The 16176-nt window shown below is 46.6% G+C and overlaps 1 protein-coding gene across 5 annotated transcripts in view; it reads left to right on the top strand.

Annotated features, from left to right (window-relative positions):
* Positions 1–16176, top strand: part of Ntrk3 (neurotrophic receptor tyrosine kinase 3) — a 389429-nt gene that overhangs the window by 62417 nt on the left and 310836 nt on the right. For all 5 annotated transcript variants that reach the window (XM_027922507.2, XM_027922509.2, XM_071608640.1 and 2 more), the window contains 2 exons: positions 11292–11366; positions 11844–11915. In XM_027922507.2, the coding sequence (XP_027778308.1) occupies positions 11292–11366; positions 11844–11915 (147 nt within the window). The remainder of the gene's footprint in view (positions 1–11291; positions 11367–11843; positions 11916–16176) is intronic.

Here is a 16176-nt window from a genome sequence, read left to right on the forward strand (position 1 = left end):
TAGGTGAGATATCAGAGTACCTGGCAAGTGATAAGAAAGAAGTGTCCAGGGTAGCGTTTCTCATTTTTGGTACTATTGACATTTTTGATTGGATAGATTTTTGTCATGGGGCCTGATGTGCATTGTAAGATGTTTAGAAACACCCTTGGTCTCCACCCACCTCCAGACCCTACTAGACAGCTTAGCTTCCAACCAGGACACAAAGGGGTCTTTGATCAAGGGTGAAAAGATCCTGATGCAGGAAAGGAGACACTGATTCTGACCCTTCCTCCCCATTGGGCCTTGAAGGACAAAGTCTGAGCAAGAAGAAAAGTTTGGTCCTGGCCAGAGCAGCTAGCTTGAAAATAGTCCAATAGTGTGAGTTCTGTGCCTAATATTAGCTGGCTCCAGGGGTTCTGAGAGTATTTTCCTTTAGGTAGCCAATTTCCTTAGGAAAATATGAAATGGCCAGGCCACCCTTTACTGAATTATTTGCACCTTCCCAATAGTGACAACCAAAAAAGTCTCCAAACATTGACAAATGTCTTCTGAGATGAGACACAATCCACCCCTGAATTGAGAACTGTTATTCTATTAGCACGTTATAGAGAATGGCTCTAGCTAGGTTGGTCAAGGAAGGACTCTCTTTGAGGTGGTGACATTGTAGAAGAATCCTAAGCTGAAATCTTGACTGAGGGAAATACCAAATTCAAAGGCCCTGAGAGGAGAGAGAGAGAGAGCTTGATACTTTGGAGAACAGATAGGACACCGTCGATGTGGGAGCCAAATGAGTAAGAGAATGGCTTTATTTGTGTTGAAAATGGAGTGGCCCGAGCCACATCATGTAGGACTTTGCTGGCTCTGGTGGATTTTAACTTTTATCCCAAATGCAAGTACAGGGGACGTTTGTTTATTAGTTGGTTTATTTTAGTGTGGGAGAGCATGTCCAAATTTATCATGTGTCTCAAAAGCTCATCCTTGCTACTTAGAGGATAGATTAGTCAGCCTAGAGTGGAAGCAGCAGTAGTGAGGTGATGCTGTCTGTGGAGATGGTCTTGAGATGGTATGGATATTGAGAGTGGAGGGAGGAGAGAATCGAGGATGGAGCTTGGCTTGGACAACTGAATGGCACTGGTGCCATTTACTGAGACTCAGTGTGAGGAAAGCCAGGGTTGGTGTCGGATCTGCTGAGATATCAGGTAAGAGTCTGGAGTGAGGAAGAAGGTCTGGCTAGAGGCACACATTTGGGTGCTAGCAGCACAGATGGTGTTCAGAGCGAAGCACCCTGGTGAGGTCACCTTGGCCAGGGAGGGGGGAGGTGAAATAATGAGCCCCAGGGTGAGACCTGGCAGTCTCTAACACTCAGGGATCAAAGAACACAGGATAAGCAAAGATGGAATATCCAGAGAATTGAAAGAAACCCAGGAAAGTGTGCAAATAAGAACACCAGAAAGGAGAGAACGTTTCAAGGAAGAAAGAGTGGTTAGCTAGGCAAAAGGCCACTGAGTAACTGGACATCTAAGAGGTGTCTATTCAATTCACCAACATGGAAATCACTGGTGGCCTTGACAATGTAGTTCCTTCAAAGTGGAGAAACAGAGGGAGATGAGGAAGTAGGGCCTACAAGTGTAGACAATCCCTTTTAAAACATTTGCCATAAAGTGGGGTAGGGACATGAGTTGGTAGCTGGAGAAGGAGACGGAGTCGAGGTGATTTCTTTTTTAGATGGGCTGTACTGGAACATGTTTCTACACTGATGGGAAAATAGAGTAGAGAGAGGAAGTGAGCAGAGAGGAGGAGAAAAATATGAATGTGTTCTTGAGAAGGTGAGAGGGGACCAGGGCAAGAGGAAATCAGAGTTGACAGCTAAATGCTTAAGTTCTGCCCTTGATCCCTTTGGAGGTTCATTTGTTCATTCATCCACTCAGTTGTCCCTGAGCATTTGCGCAGCACTGGAAGAAAGAACCCCTGGTCATTGCCCTTGGAAAACTCATGCTGTGCTGAAGGCCATGGTCATGCAGGGAGGGGAAAATGGAGAACATGTGCCAAGGTGCCCAGGACATTCCTGTCTACGCCTTGTTTGGTGCAAGGGTGCCCCTCTCCATTCACATTCCTGACATTGTGGGCTTCAGACTGAGACTGTCCTTGTAGGAGTCATGTTTATGGGCTTTGAGGGCTATGGAGTCTGTCACTTCCTCTGTTGCTTTGCCCTATTGAGATTTCTCCAGGATGTTGTTCCTGGCTGAGAAGTTCAGTGGTGTACTGTAGGCCACAACCCTCTTCAGAGATCATCCCAGTGCTTGTGGGGACAGACCAGAGCTTTGGGCTGTTCAGGGGGATGAGGACAAGGGCCATGCAGGTGCTGAGCATGGACACCATTTAGGAAGGAGGTAGGGCAGCTGGTTGGCTTCTGGGCACTCACCTGGATGGCTGTGCAGGTGTGTGCATACCCTGGGGTAGCTGTCCCTATTTGAGATTCTGGAGGTCAGTATGCATGAATAAGACAGTTATGGTCCCTATTCTCATGGATTATGGCTCTATTATGGAGACCTTGAGAACAAACATGTAATCAAATAATCAAATAAGACAATTACAGATGGCTATTAAGGCTGTGAAGGACATAAACAGTGGCTTGTGTCAGAGAGAAACTGGAGGGGATGGGGACATTTTGCTAACACAGGATGGGTCACAATAGGCTTCTCTGAGAAGGTGATTTTTTTTTTTTCTTGGTGCTACTAGGGATTGAACCTAAGGTGCTTTACCACTGAGCTACATGTATACTCAGCCCTTTTAATTTTTTAGTCTGAGACAGGGTTTTGCTAAGTTTTCAAAAAACTAGCCTTAAATTTGCAATTCTCCTGCCTCATCCTTTCAAGTTTCTGGGATTACAGGCATGAGCCACTGTGTCTAGCTGAGAAGGGGATTTAAAAAAAATATTTCTTTTTTAGTTGACAATGAATCTTTTGTTTTATTTATTTAATCTTAGTACCAATGAATCTTTTGGTACTAATTATCAAACCCAGGGCCTCACACATGCCAGGCAAGTGCTCTACCACTGAGCCCCAGCCCCAGCCCAAGAAGGGAATTTTTGAGTGGAGACCTGAGGGATTGGAAGGAGCCAGAGAAGTGGGTTTCCTGTAGACAGTCCAGCTGGGAATATGCCTGGTGCATGTAAGAAACTGAAGTCAGGCTGGTGCGGCTGGACAAGGGGAGTGCATCCAGAGAAAGGACCTTGGTGGCCAGCCCAGGCAGGACCTTGGGACACAAACCATGATGTTTGGAGCTTATTTTAATCATAAAGGGAAGCCCTCAGAGGGTGTGATTCCTCTGGCCTAGAGGGAGTTGGAAGAAGGCAGGGAGCCCACTTAGGAGTGATGGTTGTTCTCTAGACAGGAGGCGGTGGCTACCTGGCACGCTGGTGTGTGGGAAAGCTGGGGTCATCATCCCACACCAGCCCAGGCAGCAGCAGTGAAGACAGAGAGAAGCAGGTAGACTGGGAAGGGTAGTGTGGCCTGGGCACAGGCTGGGGTTCAGGCAGAACAGCCTGGACTCCCCAGGGAACTGGTGGACTTGCAAGTGAAATCTTGCTCTGCAGTAGTGAGGAGGAGCGCCCTTGATCTTTTTTTGTGAGGACGCAGCATCTCAGCACCTGAGAAGCACAGGTGTGTACACAAACGTTCCTTGTTTCTGGCATGAGCTTTGGAATTGATCAGGAAGCCGGCACAGATGCTGTCGTCTCCCATCTGTTCACTGCAGGATTTGAATGTTCCTTTCTTTGGTCCCAGGGGGTCCCAGATGCAGGACTGGTTCTCCACGGTCCTTGGCATGCAGCTGCTTGTACGCTGGCGTATTAATGTGCTGACATGCTGGGGTCACCAGCCCACGCTGCCCCTGACTGCCCAGGCTCTCAGGTCTGGCTCCCCAGGCATCTAGTCCTCCTGCAACAGCTGTCAAGGGAAGGAGAGCTGGTGACTTGGCTAGCATGATCCATTGTGACCCCCTCCCCAGCCTCCTGGATGCCTGAGCATGACAGAGCTGTTGCTCCAGACGGTTCATTTATAATGCTAAACATATCAGATAATTGAAAGCTAATGCTGCTGTCTGGATCACTAGACATAATATACCCGGATAACGAATCAATTGCCTCATTGCACTATAAGGTTTCTAAGTCAAATGCACATTTTGGGTTTGTGCGTGAGCATGGGTGTGGGTATGTGCATGCTCGTGCATGTATGTTCTAAGGCCAACTTGCCAGGAAATGGAATTCCAGGCTCATTTCCCAGTACCCTGTTCTATACTTTAGTTCAGGACTCCCTCAAAGAACAGGATGCAAGTGAGAAGGTGAAGGTGGGGGAGCCGCTCTAGCAGGAAACAGTCTGGGGAAAAGGTCTACCTGTATGCGGCCTTGTTTTCCAATCTTGAGTTTGTGTTGGAGGTGTTGGGTTCATATATGAAAAACGATGGGAAACCCCAGTTTCAGTTCCCTTCTGGCAGGATGCAACTCCAAGAACAGGTATACTGTAGTGATATAGGCACATCCATGATTATAGCAGCACGAGTCTCACTAGCCAAATTAAGGAACCAGCCTAGGTGTCTGACAGTGGATGAACGGATAAAGAAAAAGTGGTGTATATACACAATGGAGTTATTATTCAGTCACAAAGCAGAATGAAATAGATGGAATTTGAGAGCATTATGTTAAGCAAAATAAGCCAAACTCAGAAAGGGTTAAATATTTTCTCTAGAGAGAAAAAAAAAAAAAGGGTGGGGGGAATGGTGGAAGGGAAATCTCATGAAAATTCGAGGGAGATCAGTAGAGTAAAGAAAGGGATTGAGGGGGAGGGGAGGAAAAGTTGAATCACTGGGGAATGAAATTGACCAAATTCTATTGTCCTTTTCTGTTGCATGTGTGAATTTGTATCGAGGATTCCCACTATTGTGAATAATTAAGATGCACTATTTAAAAAAAGGAGGACAAAGGCTGAGCATAATGTTAGTGGAGAACACTTAGGTACCACCAGGTAAACGTGAATCATGACTTTCATCTCCAGGAAAACTTCACTTATCTGGCAACTTCAATTACCCAGAAAGAAGGTGTGAAACAAAGCAGTAAGAAAACAAGGACAAATATCTACCTAGGTGTGCACGAGGTATTGTCTGTGTGCGTACATGCGTGTGTGCGTTTGTATTCTTTTATATTCTTTCAGACCCTGACTTAGATTGTATTACACTTACCACAGCAGCATTGGGATTTGCTGTGATGGCACTAGTGACGCACGTCGGCACTCAACTGGGGACTTAGACGTTGCCTTCTCTAACCCTCCTCTCTACCAGATTTCTTCTAATGAAACTGAGGACTGGAGAGGATTGAGGAGCCAGCCTATAGGCATCCAGCTTCCAATGTCATCTCCAGGTCAGCCTGCCTGAAGGTGCCAGCTCTTAGCCACTATACTTCAAGAGGCTACAGAGGAGACTGGTTAGAGCACAGTGGAAGGAAGGAAGGGCCCTGGGGGCAGTTGTTTAAGAGGTGATGGCCCACAGCCTCATATAAAAAAAAAAAAGAGCCAGAAAATTGTTAAAGATAGATGCAATAACCATTAGGGTCAGAAATTATATGAGGGTCAGGCCATTTGGGGTAGCGGGACTTGTGTGAATCTCTGAAAACTTGACAGTGTAAGAGCCCACCAGACTAGTTAGGCTGGTCACGATGATGTAGGGCTACAAGGAAAATGGATATCATGTTCTGTCCACCGGGCTTAAGAAGGCAAAGGGGTGTATAATATATTTTAAGGGCAAAAAAAGAAACATCCAGGAAAGAGGTTGCAAATGCAAAGATTTTGCACTTAAATTTAGTTGTGTGGAAAATTTGGATATGAAGAATAGCTCATTAACAGCAGCGAGAAGTCACAGTGAAGAGCACAGCAATGTGACAAGCAAGGGAGGAAAGGGACAGGATTGGAAAAATGGGTCTTCCATGTCTACAGGAAGGAGGAGGAAAGGATGCTCCTAAGTCCTACTAACCAAGCTTCTCTCTTTCCAAGTGCCCACGTGACCAGCGAGGGCCTTCCCGGGGAAGGGTGCCTTGTTCCTCTTGTGGGCTGCCTCACCTTCATTCTCTCAGGCGAGATAACAGCAGACATTTCAGTGTCCTAAAGTTGTCTGTCGAGAGAAGGCATAGACATTCAACAGTCAATCTTGGAGGCCTAACCCACTCTTAAACATATCCACTTGACATGTTTTTAATTAAAATATGGACCTCACAGTCTGTGCCATCTAATTTTTAGATGCGAAAAGATTGCCAGTTCATTTCCATATTGGACCAAGCAAAACAGAAAGAGGAAGAGAAAGCTGTGGTACAAAAGTACAACCTAATTTATTCTAGCACAGAGGGTTTTTGTGTTCTCTGTGGATGTATCAATTAATAATTTATGCCATGTCCTATTCCAAAAATGGGTTTGAAGCAGGAACCTGTGGCCTGGGGTCTCTGGGGCTCCGTGTAGCTACTGTGAATCAAGGAGAGTGGCTCTGTTTCCGGAGATTCTTGAATACTTCTAAAGAGGCTCTGCCTAGCCATCTCCTCACTCCCTCCCACTCGAGTCCACCAGAGGCATCGTGTTCTTTGATCACAAAGGTGCTCACTGACTTCACCAGGGTTTCTGAGCTGCAGCCCAAAGCCCGCCTCTGGAGGTTGACATTGTACCTCACTTCCTCCCTCTTTCTGGAAAAGGGGTGCATCAAGATTCTTGGCAGAGTAGCAATTCTGTGGTGTAATGGCAAGAAAACGGGGACAGGACATTAGATTGGCTCTATGGATGGAATATTTTTCATTTCTGCAGAATGAAGAGTCCTGGGGAATTCAGGAGAGGAACCTTTCAGTGGAGGAGAAAGGCTGTTCAGTGTAGCCCTTCCAGAGACTGTTATTGCTTCTGGAATGTGTAGCCTGCCTTGGGGCACAGCCCAGAGGGTCTGAGAGCCCCTCATTTTCCCTCAAGTAATGCCCTTGACTTGATAGTGTCATGGAAACCATGGCTTTGTGTTTTTTTCTCTTACCTTGGACTCAGTGACCTAGAAGCAGGCTTCTTTGTTTTGGCTTGAGGCCTCCTAGTGTTTGCTTGTGCAAAGCAGTCATTTTCAAAATTGATGTCATCTTAAGCCCTGAGACTCTTGCATCAATGTTGATCTTCGGCAGAAGCTGGATGTAATAAGGCAGGGCCTCTCCATCTCAGAGCTGTGAACTTCTGGGGCCAGTAGTTTGTCATGGGCTGTCCTGTCTGTGGCAGGGTGTTTAGCAGCATCTGTGGCCTCTACCCACAAGATATTAGTGTTACTCTCTTCCTCCAGTTGTGGCAACGAAGCATGTCTCCAGACATAGCCAAAGGTCTTCTGGAAGGCAAAATTTCCTTCTTTTGAAGATCACTGTGTGAAGACCTTAAAGTAGGGGCTGTTGATTTAAAGCAGGAGAGGGATACTGGTGTGCCACCTCTTGACTCTCTCTCCACCCCTCCTCTCCCTGTCCATGGTTGAAACAGGGACATCCAGATGGAGAACTGGGCTGCAGGTCTGTGGGGTCAACCAGCGTCATGCACTCTGCCATATTCCCATCGTTGTTCTGAGCTCTTCTGCCTTCTTGCTTGCACAGCAGGAGTGGGTTTGTGAGAGGCCTTTGCAGGGGAAGCTGGTCCAGCCTGTGGTTCTGGAACAGAGCACTCAGCTGTGGCTCTGCACAGGGTTCAAGTACCTGACCTTCCTTTAAAAATGTATAGTTATTGATGTTTTTCAAATGACACACACACAAAAATACTCTATGGAAACAACTGGAACAACCCAGGAAAACACAGAAATGGAGGAGACATATGTCATTATACTAGACAGAGAATCCACTCTACTATTAGCAAAAGCAAAACAGCTGGGCACGGTGGGTGGCACACACCTGTAATCCCAGAGACTCCAGAGGCTGAGGCAGGAGGCAGGAGGATCCTAAGTTCAAGGTCAGTTTGTGCAATTTAGCAAGACCTATCTCAAAGCAAAAAATAAAAAGGGCTGGGAATGTGGCTTAGTGGTAGAATGCTCCTGGGTTCAATTTCCAGTGCAAAACACACACACACACACACACACACACACACACACACACCCCAAACACCTTCCCTCCTCCTCTTCATTTATTTATTATATTTTGTAGAGTCACTTAAACTTGTGGCCTCCCTATTAGCACAAGCCAGCCAGCAGAGTTACCATAACTGACCCCTCTGGTCTGGTACCAAGCAGTGAGTCATAAGAAAACTTGGCAGGCGCCTGCTGATGTCATCTAAAATGGCAGGGCTGCATCTTCACTGTTTCTATCCACCTTGGAACCTGCTCTGATGTGGCCATCGGTTGTTTCTTGACTCTGTTTATAAATTTCTGCACAGTTTTCCTGGAGGTCATGAATGACAAGTTTCCCTCACCCTTCTGCCCCATGGGGTTTTTATCAATGATTTCTGAGAAATGACAACTTGCAGCAGAAGCATGATGCCATTTTTAGCTTGGAAACTGAGAAAAGATGGCTCACCTTCTATACGGGATGAGAGGAAACCATCTCCGTGGCTGGTGCTTCCTGAGGACCTGTCCCACAAGGCCTCCTCAACATGCTCCTTCAGGCCTCATGTCATTCTCATGAGGCAGGTATTTTATTGGACCCATGTGACAGGGTCACATGGCACAGACAGGGGAAGTAACCTGGGTAGGGTCTGGTTGGTTGAGTCATCCTGGGGCGGGGCTGGGCTGGGCTGTGTGCCCTGGTAGCTAGACCCTACGTAAAGGTCACTGACCATTTTCTATAAAGAGCCAGAGTAAATGTTTCAGGTTTTGTGGACCACGCTGTCTCTGTAGCAACTGTCCAACTCTGTCATGACTTGAGAGTAGCCACAGACAGTGAGTATGAATGTGGAACTTTGAATTTCACAGGTCACAAAATATGATTCTTTTTTTGATTTTCACAAAAAATGTAAAAGCTTAATTCAGCTCTAGGCCTAGCAGACAGTGGGCTGGATTTGGCCCCTGGGCTGTGGTTTGCCAGTCACTTTTCTAGAGCCCCGGCTTCTAATCATGCTGTTGTTCTGTGGCTGTAAAACAAAATGCCATTTCCTGATTTAGGGAAACTCAGATGTTATCAGAAGAAATGGGAGCCATTATTTTATTTACCAGAGGACTCTTTGCATTGAGTTTGTTCATTTCCCCCCATATCTCAGTGTGCGTAAGGTGGGTAAGGGTCAGTTTGTGGGAATGGGGGTGTGAGGGCAAAATGAATAAAGTTTTAGAATACCATAATGATTGACAACTCAACCATCATAAAAACACATTTATAGAATGCTAATGTGGACAGAGGAAAAGGATTTCATCTATTTAAATAATTTGGTTGACAGCTACTTGTTGGGAGCAGATCCTTACAGGAAACTGGGTTCCCATGTATGAATGGTACTCTGTACAAACACTGTGATCTAATTAGTAATTGATGTGACCATGGCCCAGGCAATATGCTGGGGGGACTTGGTGGTCAGGGAGTTCTACCTCCCCTCCCTGGCCATCCTTTTCATCTGAAGTGTTGCCAAGATCCCTGCCTTGGTGGGACCAGACCAAGCAATCTGCCCTGGAGTCATAAGACTTCCAGGGAGAAGACTTTGAATTTGGAATCCAATACTATCCTGTCCACCTGGTCCATGTCCCCAGCAGATGCCAGCGTCTCTGGCTGGTCAGCAGGGTCTCTGGGAGAATGTGGTACAAAACAGGCTCTCGGCATCCCTTGTCACTGTGTGGTTCTGAAATGCTTCCAGAGGCCCTGGCAGCCACAGCCCTGCTGCTTTCTTGGCTCTGAATAGACTTGGTGGCAGATGGCAGAGCCATGGGTGTGGTGAGGCTGGAGAGGAGACGTCTGGGGAAGGTGGCTGTCTCTTTTCTGGCCTGAGTGTGCCTTGAGTACCTCTGTCCCAGGGTGAACTGTCACCTCTCTGTACTCTTCACTGAGATGGTACCTAGACCTCTTGGGCACTGACCAGAGGGTCTAATCCTGGAGGGAAAGGTGGACAGTGGAAGGCCTTTCCCTGAAATCTTTTGATTCTCTGGGGACAGCAGGAGTGTATGGACATTTGCTTTTCACATGGCTTTAGAGCCAGAAAGGCCCTTGGTAATCAATACGGTAGCAATGATTTTCGACCTGGGGACCCCCAGAATTGCAATGAGCGGGGTTTGTCTCTAGCATTTTTGTCAATGTGAGGAAACCCAGAAATGAGACTCATACCTTTGAACAGCCTTTTCATGTTAATAACGTTTTCCAAGTTTCTTGGCTTTGGGCTGGAATTTAGGCACCAGATGAATTAGCTCTGGCTTGTATCTGTTATTGAAAAGCTGTGCTTAACAGCAATTTATATCTCTGATTAATAATCTGAGGTGAATTAATTATTACTTAATATATGTAGTGTGCTTGCTAGATACAAACCTCCTTAAACACGAGGTCTCTTGGCGGAAAGCTCTAGAAAGACATTGAAAAGGGGAGGAAATTGCTGATCTAGTGCAACCCTCTCCTGTTACAAATGAAAAAATGAGAGACCCAAAAAGCTTAGAGCACTTGCTCAAAGCCACTGAGACTTAAGTCTCAGAGATAAGGCTCAAATGTGACTTCTAGACTATTCGTTCCTCACTCTTTTTATAAATACTATAGTGCTGCGCTGGTCTTAGGGAGCTTCCTCCTCTCTGGAGTCAGCTCAGCCAAATCGAATCATTGGTTTTCTTGGGCTGCAGGTTGGATTGGGCTGTAGTCACTGTTAGTGTCCTGTCCCTGGTGGGTGCCTGAGCCAGGAGTGTGTTTGGCTGAGCTTTTCTACCCAGAAGCTATGCCCACAGGCAAGCCATACCCTCCTTTTTATAATCCATGTTATTTGTATTGTTTCTATGGTCAGGAGCTAAGGGAAAAAATGCTTCCCTTAGGAAATTCTAAATAGGAAAAAAGAAGGAAAGGAGACAGAGGGAAACTGAGTCAGGAAGGACAAGCAGGGAGGTTGGGTTTCATGTCTCTAAAAAGTAGATTCTTTCTGGAGCTAAGAGGGAGGTGCCGAATGCTACATCCGTGGGCCAGGCCCTTTGAGCCCACGAGTCCGCTTCATTGTCACAATGAATTCCACCACACAGAGGAAGAAACTGAGGCTCAGAGATATTGGTGGCTTGGCAGAAGGCCCAGCTTGCATTTGACCCATCCAGGACTCCAACTCATGTCTGGCTGTAAAGCCAGCGCCATTGCTGTTGCTCCGGCCGACCTGACCCTTGCCTCTCCTTCCTTGCAGACACATAGAGAACTGGCGCAGCCTGCACACTCTCAATGCCGTGGACATGGAGCTCTACACTGGACTCCAAAAGCTGTGAGTATGCCAGGCCACGGACATGGCCTCTTGCTGTGGCAGGGGTGGAATGCCACCTGTCTGATTTTGCAAGGGTGACAGTCAAGGCAAGCCTGCGGTCTGCTTTCCCCACTGTGGGTCTTAATGGGAGGGTTGGCACCACCCACTTAGGGGATGTCAGGGGCCATTTTCCTCATTCCCTCACCTTTCACCTTAGCCCAGAGAGCCCGGAGATTGTGTGACCACACCCTGAAATTAGGATTTCAAAGCAGACCCTGCACCCAGGCCATTGCCAGCTCTGCCTGCTTATATCCCAAGTCCTAAACCAGGTTCCCAAAGGGTGTGAGCCCAGAGGCCTCTCACTGAGACCTGCAGTTAGGCCAGGGATGCAATCAGGGATGATTGGTGATGAAGAGATGCAGAAAACCCTTAGGGGTCTGAAATCCTGCAAACCCCCACTCCTGGAGCTCTGCTGATCTTCTTTTTCTTCTTGCACAGGACCATCAAGAATTCAGGACTCCGGAGCATCCAGCCCAGGGCCTTTGCCAAGAACCCCCACTTGCGCTATATGTGAGTAGAGGTGGGCAGCAGGGAGCAGGTGGGGGTGCACACATGGTGACAATTCTGGGCAGCAAAACTGGAGACCTGAAATCTCGGTCTGGTTTTGCTACTGGATGCTATTGGGCAATGCCCTTAACTTTTTGGAGCCTCCAGTTTTGTCTCTTAAAATGGATTTGATAACGACTAAGATTCCTATCAGAAGGAGAAGTCTAAGACCTGAGATGAGAGGGAGGATCTCCTGGCTTTCAAGTTTGTATACACTTTTCATGATGACATTTGCATTTGCACTTCCAAGACCATGTTAGATCCATAATTGTGTGTGTGTGTGTGTGTGTGTGTGTGTGTGTGTGTTGGAGTTGGTATTGGGGGGTTGGAGGAAGAGAGAAAGCAAGACCAGACCAAGTGTGTCTAGATAAATTCTAGGTTCAATGGAAAAGAGCTCAGAGAAGTGGAGACACCTGTATAAGTTAACAGGACTTTGTTTGGGACAAGATGTAGGCTACCCATCTTTGGGTGGGGTTCCTGTCTGTCTGTGCTTCTCTCACCCAGTCTCTTCCCTCTCTGCTTCGTCTGATTGGTGAAATGGCTTCCTTAAGGGTTGGGTCTGGCTAGATTCTAGTGGGGGTTGAATCACCAGAGCTTGCTGCTTCCTCTTCAGGCCTAGTCCTGGACTGATTGATCTCAGGATTCAGTGGGAGCCTGCCATTCCTGGGAAGGAGGTGATCAGGGAAACACACCAACTCACTGCATCCCATCCACAGGGGCATGCTTGTTGTCTAGGTCATCTCTCCCTCACAGACTTGCCTGGACATCCAGTGGGTGTGTTCCCAAAGAGCAAAGATTCTGCAGGAAGCAGGTGGGGTGGGTCTAATGCATTTGGGGGAGAAAACAGAGAAGGGCCATTCAGACTAGTCTTTCCTTTGGCCTCTGGGGAGTCTTACTGATAATTGGCATTTGATACTGGAAGGGCAGCATGGCTGGCTAGAAATCTCTTACGAAGAGTCCATGCTTCCAAGGGAAGCTGTTGGGAAGAGGAGGGCAGGGTAGGTGGTGAAAGGGTAAAAGATCCTAGGGAATTATGGTGGGGGAGTTGCTTTCTCTTCTGGAGAGTCCTGGTCTTACCCTCAGGCCTCAGTGTATTTTTCCAAGCAGGTTGTTAGTTCTTAGTTTGTTTATCAGTTAAGGCCATCTCTGCTTTCTGATAAACTTTCTTTCCTTCCTCTGAAAATAGAAAGCTCTATGACCATTGCTTAGGGCCAGATGTATTAGCTATAGGGGCCAAACCTCCCTTTCAACTGTCTAATTTGCTTCCTACCCCCTTGCCCTGCTTTAGTCTCTGTGGCATGAGTCACCTGATGTGTTTTCTTTGCAGCTGTAGGAATAGCTGGGACCAAAGGAGGGCCTTGGACCAGATGTTCCAGGTGTTTATTTTATTGGGGATTTGAGTTTCATTGTGTAAAACATCCCAAGGGAAAGAGCTTTTGACATCTGAGAAGTCTCTCTTTTCATAGTAACTCATACAAAGGTCACAAAGCCACATGCCATGGCAGGCCAGGTGGGGACAGTAGAGGCTGGGGACCACATGTCCCCTCTGAAGAGTCAGCCAGTAAACATATCCAGCTGACTGCTGCCACTAGGAGGTGGAGGCCCAGTGTCCCAGACCTTGCTGTTTTGTCAAATGAGCTGGTGGTGATCCAGTTAAAGTACTCAATTTTTAAAAACCATTTATTTATTTATATATTTATTTATTATCAAATCTCTGGTTGTAAAAAAGTACTCAATTTTTAAATGCTGGCAACTGAAACCAAGCCCCTTTAACTCCATAGCCCCCCCAAAACTACTTCTTGGATAAAATATGGCATGCAGAGTGCTCATTTGTAGCATAGGGTCGTATTTAGGGGAAGTTGGCTATCAGTAGGGGAGAAGATTTGTCCCCTTGGAGGACAGGGCCCAGATGCTAGACCTTCTAAGGGATGGTGTTACCTGAAGCTCTCATGGCTTCAGGGCTCATCGTGTTTTTCTGGGCCACCAAAGTGGGAACAGGGGTGCATTTTGGACTATGGGTGTCTCTCAGTGGCAGGTTGTACCAGAATGTGTCTTTGGCTTGCCCTTGGGGTTCCCTAGAAGAGGGCTGTGACCTGACATCTCTTTTGGGATGGTTTGGGCTCTGTTGGTTGGTGGGCAGTGACAAAGGCTGGCTGGGCTTGCAAGATTTGCAAGGTGTTGTGGGCTGGGGGATCTGGTTGGAGCGGGTCCTGATGATCCCGGAGAACCTGCTTTTGACCTTGAGCCCTATTTTTCCTGGGCACACTGGCCACTCTTGCCAAAGTGCTTGTTTTGGGGGATCATTGAGAGGCATGGGTCACTATATTCCACCCCCATTTGGGTCTGGCTACCCACTGGGGGGTATCAGGATGCTCAGCTTGGTGGGAAAAGGTCCGTACCCAGTCAAGCGGCACTGATGACACCACAGGGACCCCAGAGAAGCCTGAGGGTCACAGACAGAAGAGTCAATAGGAGGAGGCTTATGATCTGGCTCCGTCCATGGGTTTTGTTTATTAACTTTTCCCATTTATGAAGACACACCCCAAATTCTGACTGAGTGAATTTCCCGGCAGCTTTGGGACATTTTCTCCTGGCAAATGGGCCAGGTTTCACTGCTGTCTCACAACATCTTCTATTTCTGTCTCCTAAATGCATTTACAAGTCTTCAGGCCCCAGCTGAGCAATCACAAGATGATCACTTACTCCAACACTAATTGCCAAGCCCTGGCTTGGTGGCTTTTTCTTTTCTTTCTTTCTTTCTTTTTTTTTTTTTTTTAGGGTGATGGCTGAGAAGACTTTTCTTCTCCCCTCTGTACAGAATAAGACACAGGAAGTGATATCACTGCCGTCTGTACCCATGTCAAGTTATCTAAGGGTTCTGATTATGTCAGCTCTCCCTCACCCCAAGCCACCCCTAATATTAGTGTAATTCTTCCCCACACCAGAAAATGAGCTGCAGATGTTAAGGCCAGGATGTTTGCTACAAAGAAGGTTGAGATGAGGACCTAATTAGGACCTAGGGGCTTATTCCAACACTAGTGAGGGATGACCATCTCTTCTTGGCTACTTCAGTTTTCTCAGTCTTTTGTTGAATGTGGAAAATGAGGTATTGATTAATGTACACCCAGGAAAATCCTTTTTGAGAGACTAGAAGATTCTTGACCCTCATATTTAGATTAAGGATCCTTAAGGCTAAAGATTTCCCAAAACGGTCACTTGAGTAACTATTTGCTAATCTGCAAAGTGGGGCATAATGAAATAATGTTTATTCCAGGCATGGATGCAATAGTGATTAGATGACAGGAGCTTCATATAGCTCTTAGCCCAGTGCCTTGCAAATTGTTGAGTTCAGAAACGACAGTTGTTCATAATGAGAGCAATTATTACATTATTGCTGGTGGTGATAATAGGACCAAAGTGGAGGGATAAGGTTACCTGATGGCTGTCCTGGCCTCTTCTTCATTCTGGATTTCTGTCCCACAATGCAATTCATCTCTCTGTGACTGGAATATTCACATCTTCAATCTGTGGTGTCTTTCTTGCATATGGATGAATAAACCTGGAAAAATTTCTCTGTTCCCTTCATTTAGTACCCCCTGCTCTGGACTCTACCTAGACCCCTTGGTGGGTACTGTGAGTTTCAGACAGGATCTGAGCAATGGCTGTGGATGAGTCGACAACTATCTTTATTTCTAATTGATCAGAGACCACACCCACCAATACTATTGAACTTGGAATTTTCACCGAATCCCCTGAACTCCACTTCTGCAGCCGGTTCCTCTCTCCCTTTTTGGAGTTTTGTTTTCTCTGGCATGGCTCACACGAGACCAGATCTCTACTGTCTGGAGTCCTCATAGGTAGATAAATGCAGATGCCTGTCTCTGAGCTGCATATGGCACTTTCATCTTAGAGCACCCCCTGATTTTCAAAGTGCTTCATAATTCCCTCATTGAATTCTTATAATCACTCTGGGGGTAGCCTTATTTTACAGGCCAGGAGACAAGACCAGGAAGGTCTCATTTGTAAGTAGCAGAAGCAGGGTCCTCTGGTTCTCTTTCCAGGAATCTTTCTACCATGCCTATGGGCCAAAAGGGACAATCTTTTTTTATAGAAGGAACTACAAAACTAAATCCTAAGATGTTTAGAAAATTAAATTAAAAATACTAGTCTCCAAGGAGAAGAGGGCAAGACTAACTTGAGAACTTCCTATATGCTAAGATTCTGC

The sequence above is a fragment of the Marmota flaviventris genome, chromosome 2 (assembly GCF_047511675.1).
Source record: "Marmota flaviventris isolate mMarFla1 chromosome 2, mMarFla1.hap1, whole genome shotgun sequence".
Taxonomy (NCBI): domain Eukaryota; kingdom Metazoa; phylum Chordata; class Mammalia; order Rodentia; family Sciuridae; genus Marmota; species Marmota flaviventris.